Here is a 24,383-nt window from a genome sequence, read left to right as displayed (position 1 = left end):
GTCATCAACGTCATAGATACACGACAAACGTCTAAAGTTAATTAGCTTACTTTTATCATAATAAAGTTCCTTCGTGTGTCTATTAGCAATAGCTACAACCATTACTCATTTTGAATCAGCAGAAAAGCGCGCATTTGATGAAACCCGAGGATCTCCTTCAGCATCTTAGTCCCAGCCCCGTTCAGAAATGCAGCCTCGGCTGCCCAATTCTAGACCGCTTTCTCGGCGGCGGCATTCCTTGCAATTCAATTACCGAATTAGTTGCTGAAAGCGGCTGCGGCAAAACCCAAATCTCCCTTCAGCTCCTCCTCTCCGCTCAGCTCCCCACTTCTCTTGGTGGCCTTTCTTCTTCCTCCTTATACCTCTACTCCGAATCTCCCTTTCCCCTCCGCCGCCTTCACCAACTCTCCTCCTCTTTCCCCACACTCCACAATCCTTTAGGTAACATTCTAACCCACCCTCTTCACTCTGCTCACCACCTGTTCGACGTATTGTCCCAAATAGACTCTTTATTATTATCCCATCCTCCTTCCTTTCCTCCTATTAAGCTAATTGTAATTGACTCCATTGCTGCTTTATTTCGCTTTGAATTTGAGAACAACGCGCGCGACCTTAAGCAGAGATCGGGTTTATTCTTCAAGATTTCAAGCAAATTGAAGGAGCAAGCTAGACGTTTTGGGTTAGCGGTAGTGGTAATCAACCAGGTTGTGGATGTAATTGATGATTCTGATGTTTTAAGGATTGGGAACTCCACTTGCTTGTATACATCTGAGAGGAAAGTGTGTGCTGCGTTGGGTTTGTCATGGGCTAATTGTGTTAATACAAGATTATTCTTGTCAAGAAATGAAGAGAGAGTTGCTGATGAAGATTGCTTTACTACACAAACTCGGAGGTTTATACGCGTTGTTTTTGCTCCTCATCTGCCTGATTCTTACTGTGAGTTTGTTATTACTAGAGAAAAGGTTTTTGGTTTAGAAAGATAAAACATTGCTGGTTTAGTTAGTACTTAGTACTATAGTAAAAAAGAAAAAGATTTATATCATGAAGATTTCTGACCAATCTTTCAATTTATACAAAAAAGCTGCCCTTGGCACCTCAGTTTTATTGCCAAAATAATTAAATCACCAAGCTACAGATATTGTACAGAATAGATACAAAAGAACATGATACAATGTACCTCAAAGCATTCACACAAAGTAGATACAGAAAATACAAAATCCTTGAAACGTGGCACCAAAATGAAAAGTGTCCTTACAACTATTAATTCACAACTGCACAATGCTTCCTGATTTCACCTGTAGAACCTGTCTTAACTTCAATTTTCCCCATTTTCTCCATGGCCTAAGCAAATTCAGCATAGAACTCTTTGAGTGATCCTTGTACTAGTTGGTTGATGTATGATTTTGTTGCAGAACTTGTTGTTAAGGCTGCATCTGATTGGAAGAGGCCTCTCCTCTTGAGCAAAAGCTTGAAGTAGCTAAGGTCAAATGTCTTGAAACTACCGGGGTCCATCTCAACTATTGTTGTATTGTCATTAACGGATTTGCATTTTTTGCCCTTAAGATTGGCAGCGTATTCGCTGTCTAGAGATGGATCTTGAGTACCAAAAGTTCCAGTGAAATTGTACATACGTGTGGAAAATGATGGGCAGTGAGAAATTCCGATGGTGTGAGAACACCTGAAAGAAAAGTACTTATTATTAAAAAGTAAAAACCTATACATAGAGGACTAGAAATGAATACTCCCTCTGTTTCATTTTATAGAATGATCCATTTCTATATTTTGCACATGTTCGTTTAGCTACAGAAATGTCATGTCATCTTTAAGATGACCACAATTTCTTTAGATAATTTTCTTATATACCAAAATCTTTCTTACTTAAATTTCATACACAATTAAATACCACCATATATAATGGTACTATTAATTTGACTTACCGGACAATAGGACTAAGTCTTTTAGATCAAGACCCTTCTTGGCAAACGATGACTGAAGCCTGGTGAAGTTACTAGTTGGAGCTGGAATGTCTGCTAAGGCTTCTGAGGCATTTGATATTCTTCCATCTCTTCTACCAGTTGGCACATTCCAGTATGGACCTCCCTATTATTTCAAGAAGAAGAAGAGAATGTGAACAATACTTAGGAAATGGTTCAAGAAGTTAATTATTTATTTGCTCAAACTTGTGCTTACGTTGACTACTACAGAGTCTCTAGCAACCAAGGCGACAATATCAGCACAAGAGACAACTCCGGGGCATTCAGCTTCAACTATTTTCTTTATACCATCAATGAAGGAGAATCCCCTCAGTGTATGATTTGGGATTGCCACTTTTTCGGTTTGGTTTCCTGTACTCTTAGTGGAATTTAGGAGCACAGAAGCATCACAACCCTGCCAAGACCCAAAACAAAGAAAGAATAAATCACAAAAGGTACACTCAGAAAATGAAATATAGCAAATAAGTTACTGCATATGAACAACAATAGTAATTTCGCCTTGATCCCAAGCAATTTGGGGTCGGTTATATGAATCCTCATAACACACTATTTAAGTCCGTCTCAATCCAAAAACTTGGACAATTATTACAATAAATATACATACCCTGACAAAGCAATCATAGAAGTGCATTCTGAGTAAGGCAGCTGCAAGAGACGGAGCGTTAGTAATGTGCTTCTGAATGTAGCCTTGAATGATCTTCTCTGCTTTTGGGCAGCTCTTGCTATAGAAGTTGAGTTGTAACTGGCCATGGCTAGACCCCAGGATACCGAGAAATATCAATACTAGAAAACCCAAAGAGCTAAATGTAGCCATTGTGTTGCTATTGTTCAAAGAGATTTCTTGTTTTGTTGCGTTTCTGTACTCAAACAGCATGCGTTAGAGCAAATTTATAGGCACTTTTCTTTTCAGTCTAACTAAAATGTGTTTAGTTTAATACTCCATTATTTATCGTTCCTCTTTACATAGTGTTTAAAAAGTAGATTAGTTATAGTCTGTCCCTTTCCTATACTTGCCAGTAAGATCACATATAATAATCACGTTGACCTCGACCTTCTCAACTGATGCCATCAGGAAAAATGTTTAAACATAAATTGCTAAAAATTGGTTAGATTTCTCATATGGTAACTAAGGAAAAAACCCAGAAATTGGGCTCTGATAGGAAAAATAACAATATAATTTATGGTATGTACATAAAAACCACAGCTTGTCTATTTGCTCTTCCTCCCTTTTTTTTAATTATTATTTTTATTTTTCTATTTTCTTTGGAGCATGCAGTAGTTATTTTTGTTATGGTGCATGTTACGTCCATGTTCTTATTTCAACAAACTAATACCTGCTACTATAGCTAGTAGCCAGGACAGCAATTATATACATGCTTTTGGCATATCCTTTGTTAAGTCAAGTTTTCGAGCTGTTTTGCTACTTGTTTTATTTCTAGTACATTTGGTGAGATCAGCCAGTTACAATTACTTGCAATTCATTTTTTCCTTATATTGGACAATTGGAACAGGCCGCTACGTACTTAGTAAAAACATTTACTAGAAACTAACACTTCAACATATTTATTGTACTTTTTTTTTTTTTTGGTAAATAAGTTTTCTATTTATCTGAATGCTCAAGTATGTCATCATCCTAAAGTTGGACTTGTAGCCCTAACTTTAGTGTGCATCTCTAGCCTCCTCTACTAAAATCTATCTTTCAGAAATCTTACTACTTGGTATCCATTACACCTGGTTAGACCTTCTCCTTATTACTTCATGGATAGAAGTTTAGGCTGGCCATCTGCTTTGCTAGTCTTGGAACTTTGCTTCCTCTGCAGTGTATATCTTGTATAATCATCTTAACAATCACCTCCTCTGATCTTCGTTTGTTCTGGAATAGTTTTCAGTTCCTTCCAGATATAGTAAATGCTCCCAGCTAACGCCATTCTATATATTTCAGCTTTCCCACATTTCCCTCATGCATTGTTTATTGCCCATGTTATCTCCTCAGACCACCCCTTTGCAGCTCTGCTGACCCCCTGCCATGTGAGTAGTTTTTGTCTAGCTGCTATATTGCATTCAAAGAATAAGTGTTGCGTGGTTTCCTGTTCTTGTTCACATAAAATGCATATCAGACTACTCTGCATCCCCCATTTGATGAGCAAAGGCTAAGGTATATAGTCTATTCTGTACAGCCATATATAAGATGAAGGACCACCTTGGACTACTTTGATTATTACATATCAGCCTCCTTCAATGAACTCTGGAATACTCTCCTCGCAGGTTGTTATACATTTGCCTTATGGAGTACTTTCCCCTGCTCATAATCTCCTCTACTGTTAGCCCAGCCTCTTCAATATATTTCCCTGCCTTGAATATCTTTTGCACAACCCATGATGTCTGTTTTGGTTTTACTTCATTCATCATATTCCCCTTTATATAATATGTGTGGACCCATTTGATCCACAATCTATCTTTTTTCTGCCCCCGACTCCAGTACTGTTGTAGGATAGCTGCTTTGTTCCATAAGCCAATGTTTGTTATGTTCAATCCACCAGCAACCTTAGGTAAGCATAACTTTCCCCAGGCAATGAGAGCTTTTTTGGAATATTCTGCAGCTTATGTCTAGAGGTAGTTTCTGCAAATTGCTTCAATCACCTGAATGATCTTTTTAGGCAGTGTGAAAATTTGAGACCAGAAATTTTGTATAGGTGTAAGAACACTCTTAATCAGCTGCAATTTGCCTGTGTAAGACAGTAGTTTTGCTGTCCAGGTAGTGATCCTTCCTGTCATCTTTTCTAATAGTGGTTGACATTGCCCAATTGATAACCTCTTAGAGCTCAGAGGCACACCTAAGTATCTAAAGGGCAATGTGCCAGCTTGGAAGCCCAAAGTTTGCAGGATTTCCTGTTGAATGTTAGGAGCAACTCCTCCAAATTATACAGAACTTTTCCCCTGGTTAGCTACTAATCCAGATGCCTTAGAAAAACTGTCAAAACAAGCATACGGTAGCTTTGCCGATATCACCTCTCCCTTGCAGAATAGGAGCAGGTCATCTGCAAATCCCAACTGCACTAGGTTTAGCTTTGAACACCTAGGGCGATAGTTAAAATCAGGATTGTTCTTCAGAGTCTTCAGCAGCCTAGTAAGGTATTCCATTGCTATTAAGAAGCATGAGTTGAAACCATCCATCCCCGGTGCTTTAGTTTCATCTATCCCTTGTAGTGCCTGATATACTTCTTCTTTTCCAAAAGGTCTAATGAGTGCTTGTTGCTGCCTTCTATTAAGTATAGGACTTGTGTTCATTATACTAGGCTGTAATGCTGGCAGTATTGTATTTGCATTCCTAAGCAATTACTTGTAGAACTTGAGTATTTCCTCCTCTATGCCCTTCTCTGTTTGCAGCATTCTGCCTTCGGTAGACACTAAAGCCTTGATATGGTTTTGTGCTCTCCTATTCTTCATGCTTGCAAAGAAGTATGCTGAGTTGGAGTCTCCTAACTTTAGCCATTGCACCCTGGATTTCTGTTTGTATATGCTTTCTTCTATTAGATCCCATTTCTCAAGTTGTTTCCTCAGCTCCTTTTCTGCTTCAAATAACTCCTGTGAGTGGTGGAGTTCTCATGTCTTCCTGTACATTTTTAAGCTTGCCTCTAATGTCTTTGATTCTTTCTGTGACCCCAGTAAACTCCTTGACATTCAGTTCTTTGATGGCACTCCTAACATGCTTCAGCTTCTCCCAGATGTCCTTCATATGATATGCATTATTAGTTTGTCTCCAGCTGTCCTCTACTACCTTGTTGAAATTAGGGTGTTCTGCTATACATTTCATGAATCTGAATGCTTTCCTGTATCTGTTTTCTGGTCTGCCCAATTCAATGCAGAGTGGAGAGTGGTCCTAGAAGATAGGATCCATAACTTGCACTGATAGAGGTGACATTGTAGTCATCCAGTTTGAGTTGACTATCGCTCTATCAATCCTACTATATGTGTGATTATTGCTCCATGTGTATGATCTTCCAATTGTTTGTAATTCTGTCATCCCAGTTTCTACCATAAACTTTCTGAAGTCTCTTGTTTCTGCATCCTGCACCTCTGTACCATGTATTCTGTCTTCTACATTTAATATGGCATTGAAGTCCCCCATTATTAACCAGGGTCCTTGCTGTCATGACTCAATTTGCTCCAGTTTTTGCCACAAGACCTGCCTGTCCTTTATAGTTTGTAAGCCATATACTGCAGTGAAGTGATATTTAATATTCAAAGCTATCCCTTTCACTTGAACATGTATGAATTGAGGATGCACATCCAGCTCAGTTATCATTGCAAGGTTGGGGTTCCATAGCAACCATATTCTCCCTCTTTGTGTATGAGATGCATTAGTGATCCAGTCCCATCCAGGTGCAATTTTATTAACTATACTTGCAGCTTTATTCTCTTGAGGTCTATGCTCTATTATTGCTATAATACTAATATTATTTTCTCTAATAAACTCCTTTGTCTCCTTTTGTTTATACAACTTATTCACCCCTCTAACATTCCAAGTAACTATCTTCTTCTTGGTAGAAAAGGAAATTGAGTCATGTCCTCCACCCCTATGCTACTTCCTCCCTCTTCTTCATACTGTGCATGTTGTGGTTCCATTCTTTGTTGATTTGCTTCTTCACTGAGTGAAATGAAACCAATTTATGCTAACCGGCTGCTGTGTATTCTCTAGTTTTCCTGCTTTAATTGTCTTCCCAGCTGATCTGCCACGCACTTCTGTCCAGCCTTCCTCACCCTCTTTAGCTTTCCCTTTATTGCTTGGTTCTTCCTTGTCATTTTTAGTTTCCACTTGTGTTACAGTTTTTCTTTGCCCTGCTTTCACCCATAGCTGCTTTGTAGGCTTCTTCATAGCTTGTGGTTGTTCCCGGTTCCTTGTGGTCACATTGTCTTTTTGTTGGCAGCAATACCCTACTTGCAAGCATGTAGGACAATACAATGGTCTCCAGTCGTATGTTATCTCCTGTTCAAATATCTTTCCATTAGGATCTTCCACAGTCACCTTTGTTGGCAATGGTTGAGTAACATCCATCTCAATGAGCATCCTTGCATATGAGACCCTTTCGACCTTTGTTGTACAATCATTGGCATATAGAGGGTTCCCTAGTCCACTCCCTATTCTGCTTAATGAGTTCATACTCCAACAATTGAGTGGTAAATTTGGAAGTTTGATCCATAAGGGTATGATTTTTAATACCTCCTCATCAAAATTGAAATTTGGAGTCCAAGCTTTGGTTATTATAGGTTTGTTATTGATTGTGTATGGCCCTGAGAACAGGACTACATTCTGGTCTTCCTTGCATGTGAATTTGACAATGAAGTAGCCTTCATTGAGCTAGGTTTGGTTGTGAAGTTCCACTGTGATGCAATGAATCGTTCGACAACCCAAATTATAGGTGTTTCCCCAATTACATACATTATTACAACATTTCGCCATTTCTCTGTCTCCCTATCCACCTCTTCCTTTTCCAGTTGCACAATTTTGACACCATTGCGAATTCGAGGAGCAATGAAAGTGAGATTCATACCTTTAGCCGCCATTCTATTCCCTTCAAACAGGTTCACCCAATTCTTGTTCTCCTTTCCATTGTTTTCCTTCTCCGTCTGTTGTTCCGCCATAATAGGCTCCTTTTCGTTAATTTTTGCTTCAAACACTTCGCTTCCTTGAATTACAGCTTTTGCACTGCCATGTTGTGTTCCAGTGTTTGGAGAAATTGAATTCTCCAATCGAACAGTAGTTTGCATGTTTTCCCCTTCTGACCTAGGTATGGTCCTTGTCTTCTGTTGCAGCACTACCGGCATCACATTTGCATTCTTCTCCCGTAGTACCGGCCGATTGATTGGCGTGTTGATTTCTCCGATATTCTTCTCCGGTCCCGGTGTTTTGCTAAGAATTTCCGTAATTGATCGCACTTTTCCAAATCCCAACCCTAGATTTCCATCCTCAGTAATTCGTTCCGTCAATTCCGTTATTGCCTCCTTGGTCGCTGTCCTCCAATTCTCCCTTCTAGGCATTCTGGCGATGGCGTATGTTAGTACTCACCACTAACGTGCGCATGCAGGAGAGAGAAGAGAGAATTTTCCTATACTCCTTGATGTCCATATTTATTGTACTTTGGATCCTTGGTTTGTATATTGTAGAGTTTAATTCTACAATTAATTCCTTCTTGTAAGTTTCTCTTTCGTACTTAAGTAGATATATATTCTCTATGACGTGCGTATAACCAATTTGCAGGAAAAACAAAGTCAATAGACTGGAAAGAAAACTGTAGTTGCCTCTTTGATTATATATATATATATATATATATATATATATATATATATATAGTAGACCTTTTTGGGGCCAAATCATGATCATTTGGGACTTTTTAGTTGAAAAAAAAAGTTTCTTTTAACATGTCAAAACTTGCCCCAAAAAAAACATATTTTCAATTTAAATCAAATTTCATCCAAATCAGTTTTTTCAGAAATTATTTGAGAATCTATGTCCAAACGGGTCCTAACTATTTCGTTTGAAAAAGGCTTCAAAACGGCTACAGCCTACAGCAATCAATTGGATAGTGAATTTAGATTTACTGGTCATTAGTTCGAATAATCCTATATCTTTTTTTTGATAAGGATTTTTTTGAGCCCCGACTAATCCCGGGGTGCACAGGCCCTCGGCAAGGAGTTTCCTGCAAGTGCACCACGGTTAATTCAGGTTTTTACCCAGTCCGATGGCCCTCAGAAATTGTTTGCACCCGGTGAGTTTCGAACTTAAGATCTTGAAAGGGAGCAAATTCCAAGGCTCAAGTCAATTGTCACTGGCGAGGGTTTAATCCTATATCTTATGTTGTCATATTAGCTGTGAGGTCTCCTTCAACCTTTGTACTTATTTGAAACGTCATTTTTTGGAATCTTATGACTAAAATTTACTGGTAGAAGCTGCTAATCCTCCTAATATATATATATTTTTAAAGCAAAACAAAAGGACAATTCTAAATATGCATGGTAGTTATAAAAGGGAAACAACACTTTTATTAATGTAGTAATTACATGCTTAACAAACTAAAGTAAAAAACATACAATAAAATAAGAAGAAATTACTAATTGCACGTAAAGTTCCCATTGAACAAAACGATACGAAAACTAAAATTCTGCAAGGGAAATAGCTTATTAAAATTCCTCTAATTAATTTCTAATAGCGCAATGTTTTCTGATTTCACCTGCTTTCCCAGTAAGGACCCCAATTTTGCTCATATTCACCATTGATACTCCAAAATCCTCGAAGAAAGTTGATCCAGGGGTATTTAATTGGGACAAGACATAAGCTTTTGTTTGAGTGTTTGTGAGAAGAGCTGCATCAGATGCGAACAACCCTCTTCTTTTGCTAACCATAGTGTAATAATCTGTGTCAAAATTCTTGGCACTTCCAGGGTCCATTTCAACAGTGGTGGTCACATCATTTGGCTTGCATTTGGTCTTCAATTGACCTATGTAGCTCTGATCCATGTTTGGATCTGTATCACCTTTACCAGTGAAATTGTACAAACGACTTCCGAAGGAAAAACAATGCGATACCCCAAGAGTATGTCCACCTATATATCAAATAAATAAGGAAAAAAGTATTAAGAAAAGGATAGAGTAATAATAGCGCTTTTGGTTCTTAGCTTGGTTATTGGTAAATTCTAGCTTTGGTCCTTGTAATAAGTGACTGAGCATATACCTCTAATTTATTAAAAAACTATGACATTCTGGTCCCTTTATATAGAAAATATGTTACATTTAGACTATTTCTAGAATTATATATATTACCCTCAGACATAGAGTAACGATACAAACTTAACATAACGCATGGATTGTCAAATAATATAATGGTTTAAAGATTTACAACAAGGGGATCAAAAGTTCTCATTTCAATAATTAACAGTTAAATGTGCTTATAGCGAGATATTACAAGGACCAAAATTAGAATTTATCGATATTTAAAGGGGTAAAAGTGCAGATTTCCAAAGAATATAAAAGCTAAAGATTATTGTTTCTTGAACTTTAAATCTTCCCGATGCAGTAATTTTACTTTAATTTTGATGCAAACCATAAACTTACCTGATAGAACAACAAGGTCTTTTACACTTAGGCCTAAAGCGCCAAATGATGATTTTAGAGTAGTAAAGTTGTCAAAAGGAGTTGGCAGGTTTCTTATGGCCTCTAAGAGAATTGAAACTCTCCCATCTCTTCTTCCCAACTCTACTTGCCAAGTTGGTCCATTAATCTGAAACAACCCATAATGTGTTTAGGAAAAAATTATACTTCATTTATATGCTAATTATATATAAATGGACTGAATGTACTAACTAGTTACCAGTGAAACAGCATCACGAGCTACTAAGGCTAAAATATCAGTGCAAGACACAATGCCAGGACACTGTTTTTCTAAAGCAGATTTAGCAGCATCAATCACTTGGAAGCCCCTCAGGCTTTGGTTTGGAATTGCATCTTTCTCTGTTTGATTACCTTTTGTAGAATTCAGTAGCACTGAACCATCACATCCCTACATTAACAAAATATAGATAAAAACTCAGAAGAAGACTTGTTTATTTGGAACTTTGTTAGTTAGATGATGTTCAGTTAGCTAGAGGGTTTCATCATCATTCTATAGAATCAATAAAATCACAAAACTATCTTTTAACTACATTAAAAATATTAAACTTTACTTACCATAATAATAAAGTCACTAAAATTTTAATTACCACCCGTATACTTCCTTTTTTGGAACATGTTAAGGCATTACGCTCTAACTCATTGTAACAATTCTAGGTGTCGTCGCGCCTAAGTTATCATTCTTTTTTCACTTTCTGATTGCAGTAGGGGTTCACGTAGGATGGTTAAGCCAGGAGCAGGACCGAGACTTTGCTTAGCCAACATCTTCACATTACATTCCCTCCAAATATGTCTCAATTCACACCTCCAATCCCTTCTCATTAGCTCTCATATTGAAATGTGGATCCTCAGGCCCAGCAGGTAAACTTACTAAGTACTACTACTATGTGAGTAAAATTTGCGAAGTTACTATTATAGTGTATAAAGTTTAGTTATGACAAATTTAGTTTCCAGAGACTTTCTACTGTTTTAGCAAGTAATTCAGTGACCATACATAAACTAATCCTTTTGTAGTGTTTTGAAGGTAAAAAAAATCAAATAATATATGCAGAGATGATAAGTAAGGCAATAAATCACTTGCTTACCCTAACAAAACAATCATGAAAATGCATTCTCAATAATGGGGCAGCCAAAGTAGGAGCACGAGAAACAAAGTCAGTTGTTGCCTTTTTGACAATTGCTTCTACATTTGGACATGTTTTCTTGTAAAACCCTACTTGCAAGCCTTGTGAATTAGCAAGCTCGAAGGCAAATGCAAGACAGAGAATGACAACTAAAAGAAATTTTAAGGTTGCCATTTTTTTCTTAACTTGCTTGTTTGATAACTGATGATTCTAACACAAATATATGGCCCTTTTAAATTGGAAGGATATAATTTGGTGATATATAAGTCCTTTGATTTCGTAAGCTGGTACTTTTGAAGTGGATTATAATATTTGGCAGTTAGCACCTAACCCCATGCGAATCAAAGAATTAATGTACTCGTTGCTAATATATGCAAACTAGACCGTCAAACAACCCCAAGAAAAACAAAATGAAATTAAAGAACAGCAAGGAAAGAAAGACAACGGAGAGTTTAACTAATTGTGAAATAGATAGTTCTTTTTTAATCAAATATTGGACAATAATATTGCGCGGTTGATTTCTTACTGTTAAAAAGTAGTTTCAGTAAAGTATCAACCCAGCGAGAATGGTTGGAACAATATAAAAAGCCTTCTAAAAGTGGATCACTACAAGTAGCAGAATTTAATGGACGGATAAATTGTCAATCCTTCCTTTCATCTCGTGAGAGATACAATAATGAAGCAAGGTGGACGGAAGGAGGTTCAGCTAAACTTCCTTCGCCAAACAATACAATACACTAAGTATATAAGGTCAATCAGATATCAAGGGCCTACAGACTTTTCTTTTGCTAATATGAATTCATTATATTACTATTAGTCAGTAACTCAATATAAAAAGTTACATTATATCATATATATATATATATATAGGGTTTAATGCCAAACTCCCATGAACACATGCCAGTATAATCTGGATGAATGGCTTTTTTTAATATAGTGTTTATTTTTCCTTTACTACTTATATATATATATATATATATATATATATATATATATATGTCACTACTAGAAATTCGGTAAAAACCGACCAACGTTGGTCGGTAATGGCCAAAAACCGACCAAAATGCGACCATTTACCTGTGGACGGTATTTTTGTGGTCGGTAAGGAATACCGACCAAAGTTGGTCGGAAATTACCGACCAACTTTGGTCGGTCAATTAAATTCAAAAAAAAAAAATATTGCAAAGAAAACCGACCAAAGTTGGTCGGTTTTTTCCGACCAAAGTTGGTCGGTATTTTAATTATGTAATAAAAAGATTCACCATCTGGGAATCAAACCGGGGTCTATACTGTGGCAGGATACTATTCTACCACTAGACCATTGGTACATTTTGTTTTAAGACTGTCTTTTATTTGATTTATACTCTTTAATTGTATTTTCGCACGAAAATAACCGACCAAAGTTGGTCGGTTTTATTAAAAAGTAAAATTACCGACCAAAGTTGGTCGGTTTTTTTAAATGACCCGCCGAATTAACCGACCAATTTTGGTCGGTTTTTTTAATATTAATTTTTATTTATTTTAATTAAAAAACCGACCAAAGTTGGTCGGTTTCTTGAAACATAAATTTCGCGGGACTCAAAAATAGTTTCCCGCATTTTTGCGCCAAAGAAAACCGACCAAAGTTGGTCGGTTTCGTAAAAAAAAAAAAAAAATTTGAAAAACCGACCAACTTTGGTCGGTTTTTTGACCGACCAAAATTGATCGGTCGACCTTGGTCGGTTTTTTTCGAATTTCTAGTAGTTATATATGCTCAAGCGAGCATCACTATGTAGTTTGTAGGATGCAGCTCTTAGTTGTTGAAAGTAATTCGAAAGCCAGCATGGGGTTAGACTAGAGCTAAACGCTAAACCTTAAACCCATTTCAATGCATATTGATGTCTAATAAAATTTCATCTTTGAACCAAAAAACCAAAACAAATTAAAGCGGTTAATTGGAAGACGATAATCAGACATAGATATCAGAAATAAAAATTATAGTTCGTGTTTCATACAAAAAAGTCATGTTAAATAATGATTTGGATTCAAATGGAGTAATTGAATGACTGTCCCCATTATAGCATTAGGGTCACTTTGTATACTCCGATGTCTTTTCTTCAAATGGATGAACTCTCACCCTTGCCAGCCAGGGGAAGTATCTCAAGTCCGAGTGACATCTCCCGCAATACAAGCACCATTGTTTTACACCACCTGAGAAGCAAAAGATTCGCCATGCAGGCTGAAAATACATATAAATGAGAATTTTATTTTGATATAATATTGTTAAAATGCAAAAGGCCGTCAAAAGAATGGCGAACTATGTAAAATTTAGTTTGGAGTTGTAATCTAATAATTTTAATTCCTACTTAGATCACCTAAGCATAGAGTTCCAATGTATCATATTGACCCTACTGTTCTCAACTCTTTAAAGTTTAAAACTTTAAACCCTTGCCCCCTCCCCTCTCTTTGTGTCGGTACGATGAAAATAAAATCTTATATTTGTCTTTTTAATTGTTGATTTGTTGTGGAGAAAATTGACCTTCTAATAGTGACTGATAAATTCTTTTTTTGATTTGGTAGACATAATAATAGGGTCCATTTTGTAAACAGATAGAAAAATAAATAAGAAAGAAATGTGTGATCACATGCATATTTTATAAGCTTCATATTCAACTAATCGACTATCAAGTTTGTAGTGTTGGCCTTTCTCTAAATTATTTCTGTTTTAATGCATTAATACATAAAATGTTAATCATATAGAGTACGTTAATCAGTGTTGATTGATTCACAAAACCAACTTGCTGTTAGACAGTCAGCAGTCTCCTCTGCTTATTAGTATTTTATTCACATTTGACACATCATCAGAACATGAAAAAGCATGTTAAACTGCTTGAGATTTTAATATGAACATGATCAGGACCCCTCCAACAATCTTACTAATAGGGGATTTTACCCTATACAGCAGCCCAGCAAAGATCATAATTAATAAAAAAGAATCCTAGTTTCTAGTTTTTACAAATTTTAGGTAGCTAGCATATGGCGTATAATTAATTAGTGTATAATCAACGTGTATACATTATACACTTGATTACACATTTATTATACACTTGTAAATAAACTGAGTATACACCAACAACAATTATAAATTGCTAAAACTACTTTGGGAAATGACACTGTATAGCCGCTTTTAAAATAATATTCGAAAATAATTATTAATATTTGTATATATATTTTTCTATATATTATATATAAAAATATATAAATTGTATACATTTTTGCGGCTATCAAATATAAATAATTTTGACTGCGGACAAAAATTAATCTTTGTCCATCTTAGCAAAAATGACAATATGTTAAGATCCCTTATAATTCGATGTCACAGCACAAGCACGTGGCACCTATTCTTTGTTTTGGCCCAATTAGTTGGGCCAACAAGTTATACTTTTCAACCTACGGCAAATTAGTCATATTTGTGTCTCACATATAATAAAATTAAATTTCTCGTTAGTTAAAGTGTCTAAATAAATATTTTTGACAAGATCAATGAATGGGGCTGTCAAGCATTCTGCCAAATATTTTTGATTAGTTGTATAAACGAATATTGGCTGGTTTGCTGTAAATTTATCGGATCATTAAAATACTAATTCATTATGAAGTGATATTTTTGTACATTAGGCCATGTTGTTTTACAGGTTAATTTTAATTTGTGATAGTAGATCAATTAACATTTTAAATTATATTACTAATTAATTCTTATTAAGAGATTCATATGCAATTACCTATTAAGTGTTCGGATTATATAAATATTATTTATACCATCAGTATATAGAACTTAAAATTGAATTGTAGTTATATAATTACAAAAATTAAAAGATATATTCTCATTTTAAACTCGTATGTATTGTCAAAAAAATTACTTCTGCAACATTAACTTACCCTTTAATTTAAAAGTTTAGATTTATCTTCGTCCGAAATCAACTCCTTCTGAAACCGCATAAGTTTATACTGGAGAATTCAGGGGCAAAGGTAGAAGTCCTGATACGGGCTCGAGCAACCAAGTATAGGTTGTTCAAGTATTATATTTATATTAAAAAATTCATTAAATATGTGCATATATTAAGTTTGAAACTATTTAATAGTATCGTTCTAAAATATATAATCTATAAAGTTGAAATCCCAACTTCTCTTCTGCAAGATTAACATGTAATTGAAAAGCAACAAAATAGAAATAAGGCCGACCGATATAAATCGTAAAAAATGGCTGGCTCAACTGAGTCCATTAGTTATTGAGTGTGGTTAGAATAGGATCCTCTTCAGCCTAACTCCAGTCAACCCGCCAGCTCGAACATAAAAGAAAATAAATAATTAACCTAAATAACTGTCCATTTAATTATTTAAATTAAAATAAAAAATAAATATATAATATATGTATAACTGTATATAATCTATGTATACTAGCCACTAAAAGTGAACAATAAATTCAGATGGCTATTGTGCAAAAGATCCCAAAGAAAATTATGGAAAAGTTAATTAACGATTTCAAAGGACACAAATAAAAGAATAAGAACCCTAAATTAAATTAAATGAACACAAAAGAGTTTCTTTACCTTTTTGTATATATGTAAACTGATCGCTGGTTCCGGAAAAACTAGCTTTCTGTGAGTGGTGATTGGTGATGGTAAGTAATGCACTATTGCTTATTGCCACATAATTTTTTAGGTTACTAACAACTTGTTTGGATGGTTGTTACCCTATTGTATTACATTGTATTATTACTTTAAATATAATGTTTGTTTTGATTGTTACTTAAATTTTATTGTATATCGTTAAATCTACCGTTACGTAACGACAAAAAGTGCCACTTTATGGAATCACAGATTTGGTGTGGTGGCGTCGTTTCCTTACTTTTTTCTCTCATCTTGCCTTCCTTATTATTATATAATCATATTTTATCCCTTGTCTTATTTTTTTATATAATAGTGCTACTATGTATCCTATTTTTTCTTAGTAATGTTGCAAGTTTATTTTTCATATTGTTAGTATGTAACACAAAGAAACGACGGTAAATAATATAATCTATCCAAATATTGTGTTCATTAAACTATGTACAATACAATTCAGTACAATACAATACGATACATTATAAAATGATATGTAACAATAATCCAAACAAGTTGTAAAAAAATTTATGTATTGCTTATTATACACCTATTATCTCTATAGTTTATGCATTCACATGAGATGCGGATCAACGGTGTTGGGGCTTAAAGTCAAACTATATTAAAAGGCATCTTAAACCTTTTGATAAATTTCAAACAATAATAAGACACAAAAAAAACTTATTTTTTGATCAGTCAAAGATGATAAAAGAAAATAGCTAATTTAGGAACATAGTCAAAATTAGAAAGTGAAGTATCAAAAAACATAAAAAAGAAAGACATATACATAGAGAATGAAAAATTAGAATTGAAGAAGTAGGTAAATATACTTATTAATGAGAGAAAATTTACTGTCATTGACTCACTCATCTATACAACCTCAACCAAACTAAAAAATATTAAACTTTAAAATGTCTTTTTAATAATAATTATAAAAATTAAGTATTTTGGGGCCTAAGGCAATGGCTTCACCAGCCTTACGGTACCCTTCGGCCATTTCACACTTCTCAAGTTTGATTAAAAGTTTAGATGATCATGTTAAGAAATGTCAATGAAGCTATGATTTAATTTCTCTTTAGTTTTTGTGCAAAAGCCACAAGTCTGTATGAAGCGATTACATCGATCCAAAGTCTCAAATTTGCATTGGTGTTGATTGACCATGTTCCTCTTTAATGTTGTGCTGATTAGAATCGTGGAAATCTTTTGTTATTTAATGTTACAAAAGGAAACCATTCTAATATTGAAAAAATATTAAAGAAAGCCTCAAATAACATGTAAAAACCTTTATTTATAAATCCATATAACATCGTGAAAAGTCAAAAAGCCACATGTAATTCACAAGAATTACATGTATGAAGATTATTACAAAACAAGAGCTGATTAATTAATTAACAAAATCACAATGTTTCCTGATTTCACCAGCTTGACCAGTCAGGACACCAATCTTGCCCATTTTCACCATAGATTTACCAAAATCTTTGAAAAATGTTTTACCATGGGTAAGAGCTTGACGTTTAACATAAGCTTTGGTCTCAATATCATCAAGAAGTGCAGAATCAGATTGAAAAAGCCCTCTCCTATTAGCCACAATTGTGTAATATTTTTCATCAAAAGTTTTGAAACTTCCTGGATCCATTTCTACAAGTGTTGTCACATCAGTTGGACTGCATTTTAGCTTCAAACGAGCAATGTAGTTTGGATCCATTGTTGGATCAGCATCACCATTGCCTGTGAAATTGTACATTCTGTTTGTGAAAGCGAAACAATGAGAAGTTCCAATGGTATGTCCTCCTGACAACAATAAAAATATTTACACAATTAGGTCATGAGTTATAAAGTAATTACAAGAAAAGTTATATGATAAGCATAAATTAGTAACCTAATAGAATTGGACACTGACTAACTATATATAGTACAAGTTAATATAAGTGTATAAGCTAGAAGCCCTAAATTTTCAGCAGGCTCTCCGAGCACGTTAAAAATTTATCGCAGAGTCGCTCTCCCGACCAGAACATTTATAGGAGCTCCTGTCTCAATCACTTACACTCCTCTCGTTAGACCGTATGTAGCACTCATATCTAAAACTCTAACTCAATTATTTTCTAATAATTGTTGTACCCCATAAGCCACATTAATCGGTTGACCAACCGTACCAGAATTATAATCTCAGAATTAGTGGGAAAGTTTTTTGTATGCACCAAGTGTACAATGCTCATTCATGCACCTAATTAATTGGAACATCTGACCAAGTCTAGTAAATAATGAGACTGAGTAATGTGTTATATCTTACTACATTTAAAAGAGTTTACTGGTCTAATTTATACTAACAATGCAAGGAATTTAATTCACAATATATATCATGTACCTAAAAGATAATTACAAGTAAACAGGTGTAACACCATATTAAAATACATTGATATATAAGTCAAATTCAATTACCTGATAGAACCACAAGGTCTTTTGCATTCAAACCAAGAGAGACAAACTGTGCTTTAAGAGAAGAGATGTTAGCAAATGGAGCTGGTAAAAGGTTCAAGGCTTCTAACATGTTTGACACACTCCCATCTCTTCTTCCCAAGGGAACTTTCCAATATGGTCCTTTAATCTATAAAATCAAATTATATAAATGTAATCAACACTTCAAAATCAATGTGATAAAACATAAAAGTAATTGATAAAATCTGCTATTTAAGTGAAGAAGGGTAAAAGGACGGGCTTATTATCAACTGAGATTTTACCATAGAAACTGCATCCCGAGCTACTAAGGCTATGATATCTGCACAAGATACAACACCTGGACACTTGTTTTCTAGTGCAGATTTTACACCATTAATCACTTGGAATCCTCTTAGAGATTGGTTTGGAATGGCATCTCTCTCAGCTTGATTAGTCTTGGTTGAGTTTAGCATTACAGAACCATCGCATCCCTATAAAAAGTACATTTTGTATGTCAAGAAGACATTCCTTTCCAATAACAATTTTCTAATAAAAAATATTACTTCATCCATAAGAAATTAAGAATAAAAACTTTTGATACGTATTAAAAGTACATCTTAGAACTTATGGTCCTAAACATTCCAACACATTTCTATGACTACAAGAGCATGTCGTTAAGGCAACAATGAGAAGTTCAAAACTAGAGAACTTTTAAATATAAAAATACACCATTCTTTTTTAAATAAACTAAAATGAAATTAAAGAATGTCATATAAATGAAGAATAATGATAATAACAACAACATCAACAATAATATATAATAATAATAATACACAAAAAATCTTTATATGCTTACATAATAGTGTCATTCATCATAAAGCATGAATATTAGAGGCTACGATACGAAGGGTTGTGATGGGATGGATAAGATCTCTCTACCCTTAACCAGAGGTTTCAAATTCGAGCCCTTGGTACAGAAAAAAACCCTAGTAGGGAGCATTTCCCCCTACACTAGGCTCTTACACGGCGCGAGTCTGGACTAGTCGATCTCCAATAATGTGAGTGCTAGATACCAAGTGAGAAATCGAAAAAAATAAAGAGGCTGCAAGAAAATGAAAGAAATAAAAACATACCCTAACAAAGCAATCATGGAACTGCATCCTAAGCAAAGGAGCAGCTAGAGTTGGTGCCTTAGATATGTATTGAGCAGTTGTCTCTCTCACAATTGATTCAACTCTAGGACATGTTTTTCTATAGAAGCCATATTTCAAGCCTTGTGCATTACAAAGGTTAAAAGCAAGAGGGACAAGCATCAATTGAAGAATGAGCACTACAATATGCCTTGAGAAAGCCATTGTATTGTTAGAAGTAGGAAATAAAGTTGATTTGTTTTTCTGTATTTCCCAATGTAGAAGGTATGTGAAACAGATTGGGGTATTTATAATCAGATATAGAGCTACTCCCTTAGCAGTTTTCATGCCAGTGATGATATTCTACTTGACTTGATTCAAATAACATGCCAAAAATTATTACTTGTTAACTCTGCTCTCAAATATTAGTCGTTTTAGAAAACTGAATGTGTTAAATAATTGACATTTTAAAAAGTAAGAAGTAATTTTTTTTTTTCAAATCTAATCTTATTGCTCCAATTAGTTTAGTGTTAATGAAGTAAGATATTTAACAAATTAAAGAGATAAAGAGAAGTTTAGACGGACACTCGTATGATTAATTAAGGCTATTAAATGTCGTTCTTAAGCGTTGTACAAAAACCTTAAATGACAAATAAAATATGGACAAAAGGTATGCCCCTAATATTAGCAATTTCTATCTTTTTTTTCTTTTTCTTTTCAAGCAGATTGATATATAATGGGTAGTGCAAAGAGAAATGTTAAGAATGGTTGACTTTAGCATGTTACTAGAGAAAACATGCAGGAACGAGATGTGCAAGGAATCTTCATTTTTCTAAAGGTTTAAATCAGTAAGGCTCCAGCTTGTATTTAATCATTCTGTTTAGAATGCACTCAGGACATCCTAGCTCTGACTTGCTAAAAGAAATGTTCTACCAATTAATTAATTAATTAGCCTAATGGAATGAATTCCTTTTTTTTGTGTGTGTGTGTTTTCCTAGATAGGTTAATTAAGTTGGGATAATCTTCATTTTTCTAAGTTTTAGTGCCTCATACATGAGTTAGATCAGATATATTTCAGTTCTAGATTCAATCGAGGCATGTGTCTGAACATGCAAGAGCTTCTACATTTGTTCATCGTGCCTAAACATGCATACTTGATACATCTGGTAGTGTTTTTTTCATCTGTATTTTCTTTTTCTCAAAAATAATATCTCAATTTCAATACTTCTTTCCTAATTTTATAGAAGAAAAAATAAAATATATTTCAGGATTTAGAAGTTGTGGATGAAGTTCGAATATATTTGTGCCATACCGTTTAACCAGAAAGGTATGTGGCCATGTATGGAAGAGTTGAAAACAACTCCATAATGTGTTGCTTTGTTTAAAACCATGTTATCCTGGGATCATAACTACGATTATAACAAAGTTAGTAACTTATCTACTCCATCCTACTAGTTCCGGGTTCGAATCCCGGGCAACCCACTAGCATATCGAAATTCTAATTCTCTGTAGAGAAGTCCGTTTTTTTCCAATCAACTTCATTACAAACTTGAATAGATCCCACCTTCTATATAGGATAAAAGTTATCTTGGTTTTAACTAATAATCTCAACCAAACACAGGATCATTTAATCCCAACTTTTATATAGGGATAGCCCACTTAATTCCTCCGATCAAACGATCAGGTTAAATACAAGATAATTACTGGTAAATTTCTTTATAAACATTAATTAGTAACCTAGCAAAAATAATAATCGATCTACAATCGTAGATTAAAATTTATTGATAGTGTTAAAAAAAAGAACTTTTCATAAACCACTATAGTTTAGAGCCTAGTAACTATAATTTACCTAGTTACCATCCGTAGCTACTATTTAATTGCTACTAACTTATATAACTTGTATTCAAGCGCGCAACGAATACAAGATATGTCAAATGTATTCCTTCGCACAACGAATACAATGTGTATCAATTATATTTGTTCGCACAATTGTATGCATTCATGCAACGAATACAATATGTATCAAATGTATGACCAATTAGGGGTGTTCAAAACCAAACCGGAACCGAAACCGAAGCTTAATGGCTTATTGATATCGGGTTAACGGTTTAACGGACGGGGAACGGATTCAAATTTTTTTATTAACGACTTATCGGTTTGGGGGCGGGTTATTCAATTTTCTTAACGGATAATCCGTTAACCCGTTAAGAATATATATATATATATATATTAAAGATCAAAAAACCCTTCCACTTCTTCTAGTACTCTATCTCTAAGTTTTAATGCCTAATTCCTAAATAATTAGAACCCTTACGTACTATGCATCAGAAGATCACAGGCTTGGCTTAGCTTAGCTTATTCTCCCACCCTACAACAAGATTGTTTAAGTTGATGTCTATGGTTCACCTCTGCTTTTATTTTTTAAAACTAATGCATGTTGTCTATGTTTAATAGAAGAACAACAGTGTTGTGCCACATCTTTTTTCACTCTACAACACATGACACACTACATCATTCTTATGTAGGCGTTAACAGACATGTATGTTTGGACTCAACGTATAATTTCCTATTTTGAATTTTTATGCTAGGCGGTTAGCAAACAATTAATAAACGCAATATAGATTGAATTAGGCCGATAAACCGCCCAATAACCGCCCGATAAGAGCTAAACCGATACCAATCCGTCCGATATCTTATCGGGTGGCTAGCGGATTGATACATTTAAAAGTCGATAACCGTTAAGCCAAACCGTTAAGAGTAATTAACCGCCCAATCCGCCCGATAAGCAGCCCTATGACCAATGCAAAATACAAGGGTATATACAAATGATACAACTTGTATTGACTGTATATATGGGTGTATACAATGAATACAACATGTGTTGACTGTATATTTTTTTTTTATATATATAAGTCATCTTGTAATGACATGGGGTTTGACATCGACCCCTACCATGTAGATTAATAACCAAAAGCTGAAGACATGAATGAGGATGTATTGACTGTATTTGTTCACCCAACGAATACAACTAAGGCGAAATACAGAAATACAAGAAAATGAAATGTTCATGTTGAGAGCCGAACTCAAGACCTATTGCTCTCTTATTTTAGTTCAAAGCAATTAATCTCTTATTTCATGGATTTGCTATAAAATTCAAATATTGCTACGAACGGTAAATTTGTTGAAAGTATAGTTACAAATGATAAATACAATATAAATATTTGATGTGTCTTGTAATTTTCCCATAAAATGTTTTTACTCGGTATTTAATTAAATCCAAAAATGTTTAGGTAGTCATATGGGTGTTGAGAGTAGAGCCCATTCAGGATCTTAGATATATGAGCCTGCAGAAACTATATGGGCCTGTATTCGTAGTTAACTAGCGCTTCCTAAAGAGCCCATCAAAGGATTGGGCTTGATTTCTGACCCCACTAATTTTCTTTTTAGAGAAATAACACCATATAGTTACTCTAAAGGGCTGCTATTTAAATATTAGCTTGTACATCCTGAATTTTAATTTTTCAGTTCAAATTTTCAGGACATAAATGTTCTGAATTATCTGAAGTTAAAATTTTTAGTTTAAAAATTCAAGACAAAATAAGTCGTGGCTAATCTTTAAATATCATCCCTAATAATAGCTATATATGCACTTTCCCCCTAAATTATGACCTCCTTTATAATCTAGCATTCGAATACCTTGATAAATGAATTGAAATAAAATCCTGATCATACACTATGGTTTAACTAAAAATGGGAAGACAGAGAACAAGAAAAGGTACACCAGATAAAAGAAAGAAAGTAGGATAGCTTTTGTTTTTTTGTTTTGGAATGAAGAGCTATTTTTTTAATTACTCGGACGCTTCTTGGAGGTTTTTTCAAAATTAAAGATATATTGTATTCACGCATTGTACGAAAAAAGAGTATTAACAAAATTCAATATTAAATTCATACTTTTGTGGTTGAGTATCAAATAATTTCATCGGTTCCATTTGTGACACTATTTCCTTATTAGAATGATACCTACCTTTTTATATTTGTAAATAATTTAATTTTAAACTTCTCAAATCATTATTGAATATGCTTTTATAAATGTCATGATATACTTAAAACCATAAGTTTTAAGATTTTTTTTTGTGTATTATCAAAGCCACATAAATTAAAACAAAGGGAATAAATTTTTTACTAATTGTTTAATCTGAATTGAATTAGCTAGATACCAGTTATGTAATAAGATAAAATTATCCTGTCAGTTCTTATTTACAATGGAAGTTTACCTTTCTCTTCCCATCACTATCAAATACTCGCTCGTTCCGAATTTTATATGATAGTATTATCATTTGGACTGGTAAATTATTTTTGTAATGGCTTATATATGCTTTAACTATTTCTGATTATAAAAATATGTGATTTTATTAGTAATATTATGTATTTTTTTAGGTATGAGACAATTGTATATATATATATTCGACTATTATTTTGCGAGTAACTATACAATATCATTTTCCCTTAAACACGTTACATGTAAAATCTTTTTTTTATGACAAGGAAAGTCAGCAATTTGAATACATATAAAAAATTGTTACTCTCATTATATAATATAATTTTTCTACGAAAAAAATTCAATTGAATCAGTCCCATAGAACCATGTAGCTGTCTGTGTTCGTAGTGTCTCCTATTAAATACAGGCTTCTTCCACTGTTACCCCTTCCTCTTCATATTTGCTTCTAGCTACTCATTCTTAAACTCTTCATCACTACTCTTTGTCTTTGGAACGAGTTGATTTAGATCGTTCAAGTAACGCTTTCAAGAACTCAACCGAACGTGGTAACTATATTGAAAGTACAAAAAAGGGGTGAATTGTAACCCTTTTAAATTTATAATCGACTACTCTTCAGACTT

At 34.3% G+C, this 24,383-nt stretch overlaps 3 protein-coding genes and 1 pseudogene across 3 annotated transcripts; 1 reads left to right on the top strand and 3 right to left on the bottom strand.

Annotated features, from left to right (window-relative positions):
• The first annotated feature begins 31 nt into the window (after positions 1-31).
• LOC104099056 (DNA repair protein XRCC3 homolog) lies at positions 32-1,007 on the top strand. Its single transcript, XM_033656842.2, has one exon. It carries the CDS (start codon positions 138-140, stop codon positions 981-983), a length of 846 nt encoding a protein of 281 aa, XP_033512733.2. The 5' UTR covers positions 32-137; the 3' UTR covers positions 984-1,007.
• Positions 1,008-1,010: 3 nt separating this feature from the next.
• On the bottom strand, positions 1,011-7,173 carry LOC104099055 (peroxidase 3-like; annotated as a pseudogene).
• Positions 7,174-9,029: 1,856 nt separating this feature from the next.
• Positions 9,030-11,472, bottom strand: LOC104099054 (peroxidase 27-like). The gene is made up of 4 exons (XM_009605930.4): positions 11,243-11,472; positions 10,360-10,548; positions 10,104-10,269; positions 9,030-9,595 (listed from the first exon to the last, which is right to left on the bottom strand). The coding sequence occupies exons 1-4, from the start codon at positions 11,453-11,455 to the stop codon at positions 9,189-9,191; spliced, it is 975 nt and encodes a 324-aa protein (XP_009604225.1). The 5' UTR covers positions 11,456-11,472; the 3' UTR covers positions 9,030-9,188.
• Positions 11,473-17,186: 5,714 nt separating this feature from the next.
• Positions 17,187-19,776, bottom strand: LOC104099057 (peroxidase 27-like). The gene is made up of 4 exons (XM_009605934.4): positions 19,488-19,776; positions 18,657-18,845; positions 18,358-18,523; positions 17,187-17,709 (listed from the first exon to the last, which is right to left on the bottom strand). The coding sequence occupies exons 1-4, from the start codon at positions 19,707-19,709 to the stop codon at positions 17,303-17,305; spliced, it is 984 nt and encodes a 327-aa protein (XP_009604229.1). The 5' UTR covers positions 19,710-19,776; the 3' UTR covers positions 17,187-17,302.
• Between the last annotated feature and the right edge of the window lie 4,607 nt (positions 19,777-24,383).

This window comes from Nicotiana tomentosiformis, chromosome 6 (genome assembly GCF_000390325.3).
Source record: "Nicotiana tomentosiformis chromosome 6, ASM39032v3, whole genome shotgun sequence".
NCBI classification, from domain to species: domain Eukaryota; kingdom Viridiplantae; phylum Streptophyta; class Magnoliopsida; order Solanales; family Solanaceae; genus Nicotiana; species Nicotiana tomentosiformis.
Note: the sequence above shows the minus strand (reverse complement) of the source record. Positions and strands in the feature narration are given on the sequence as shown.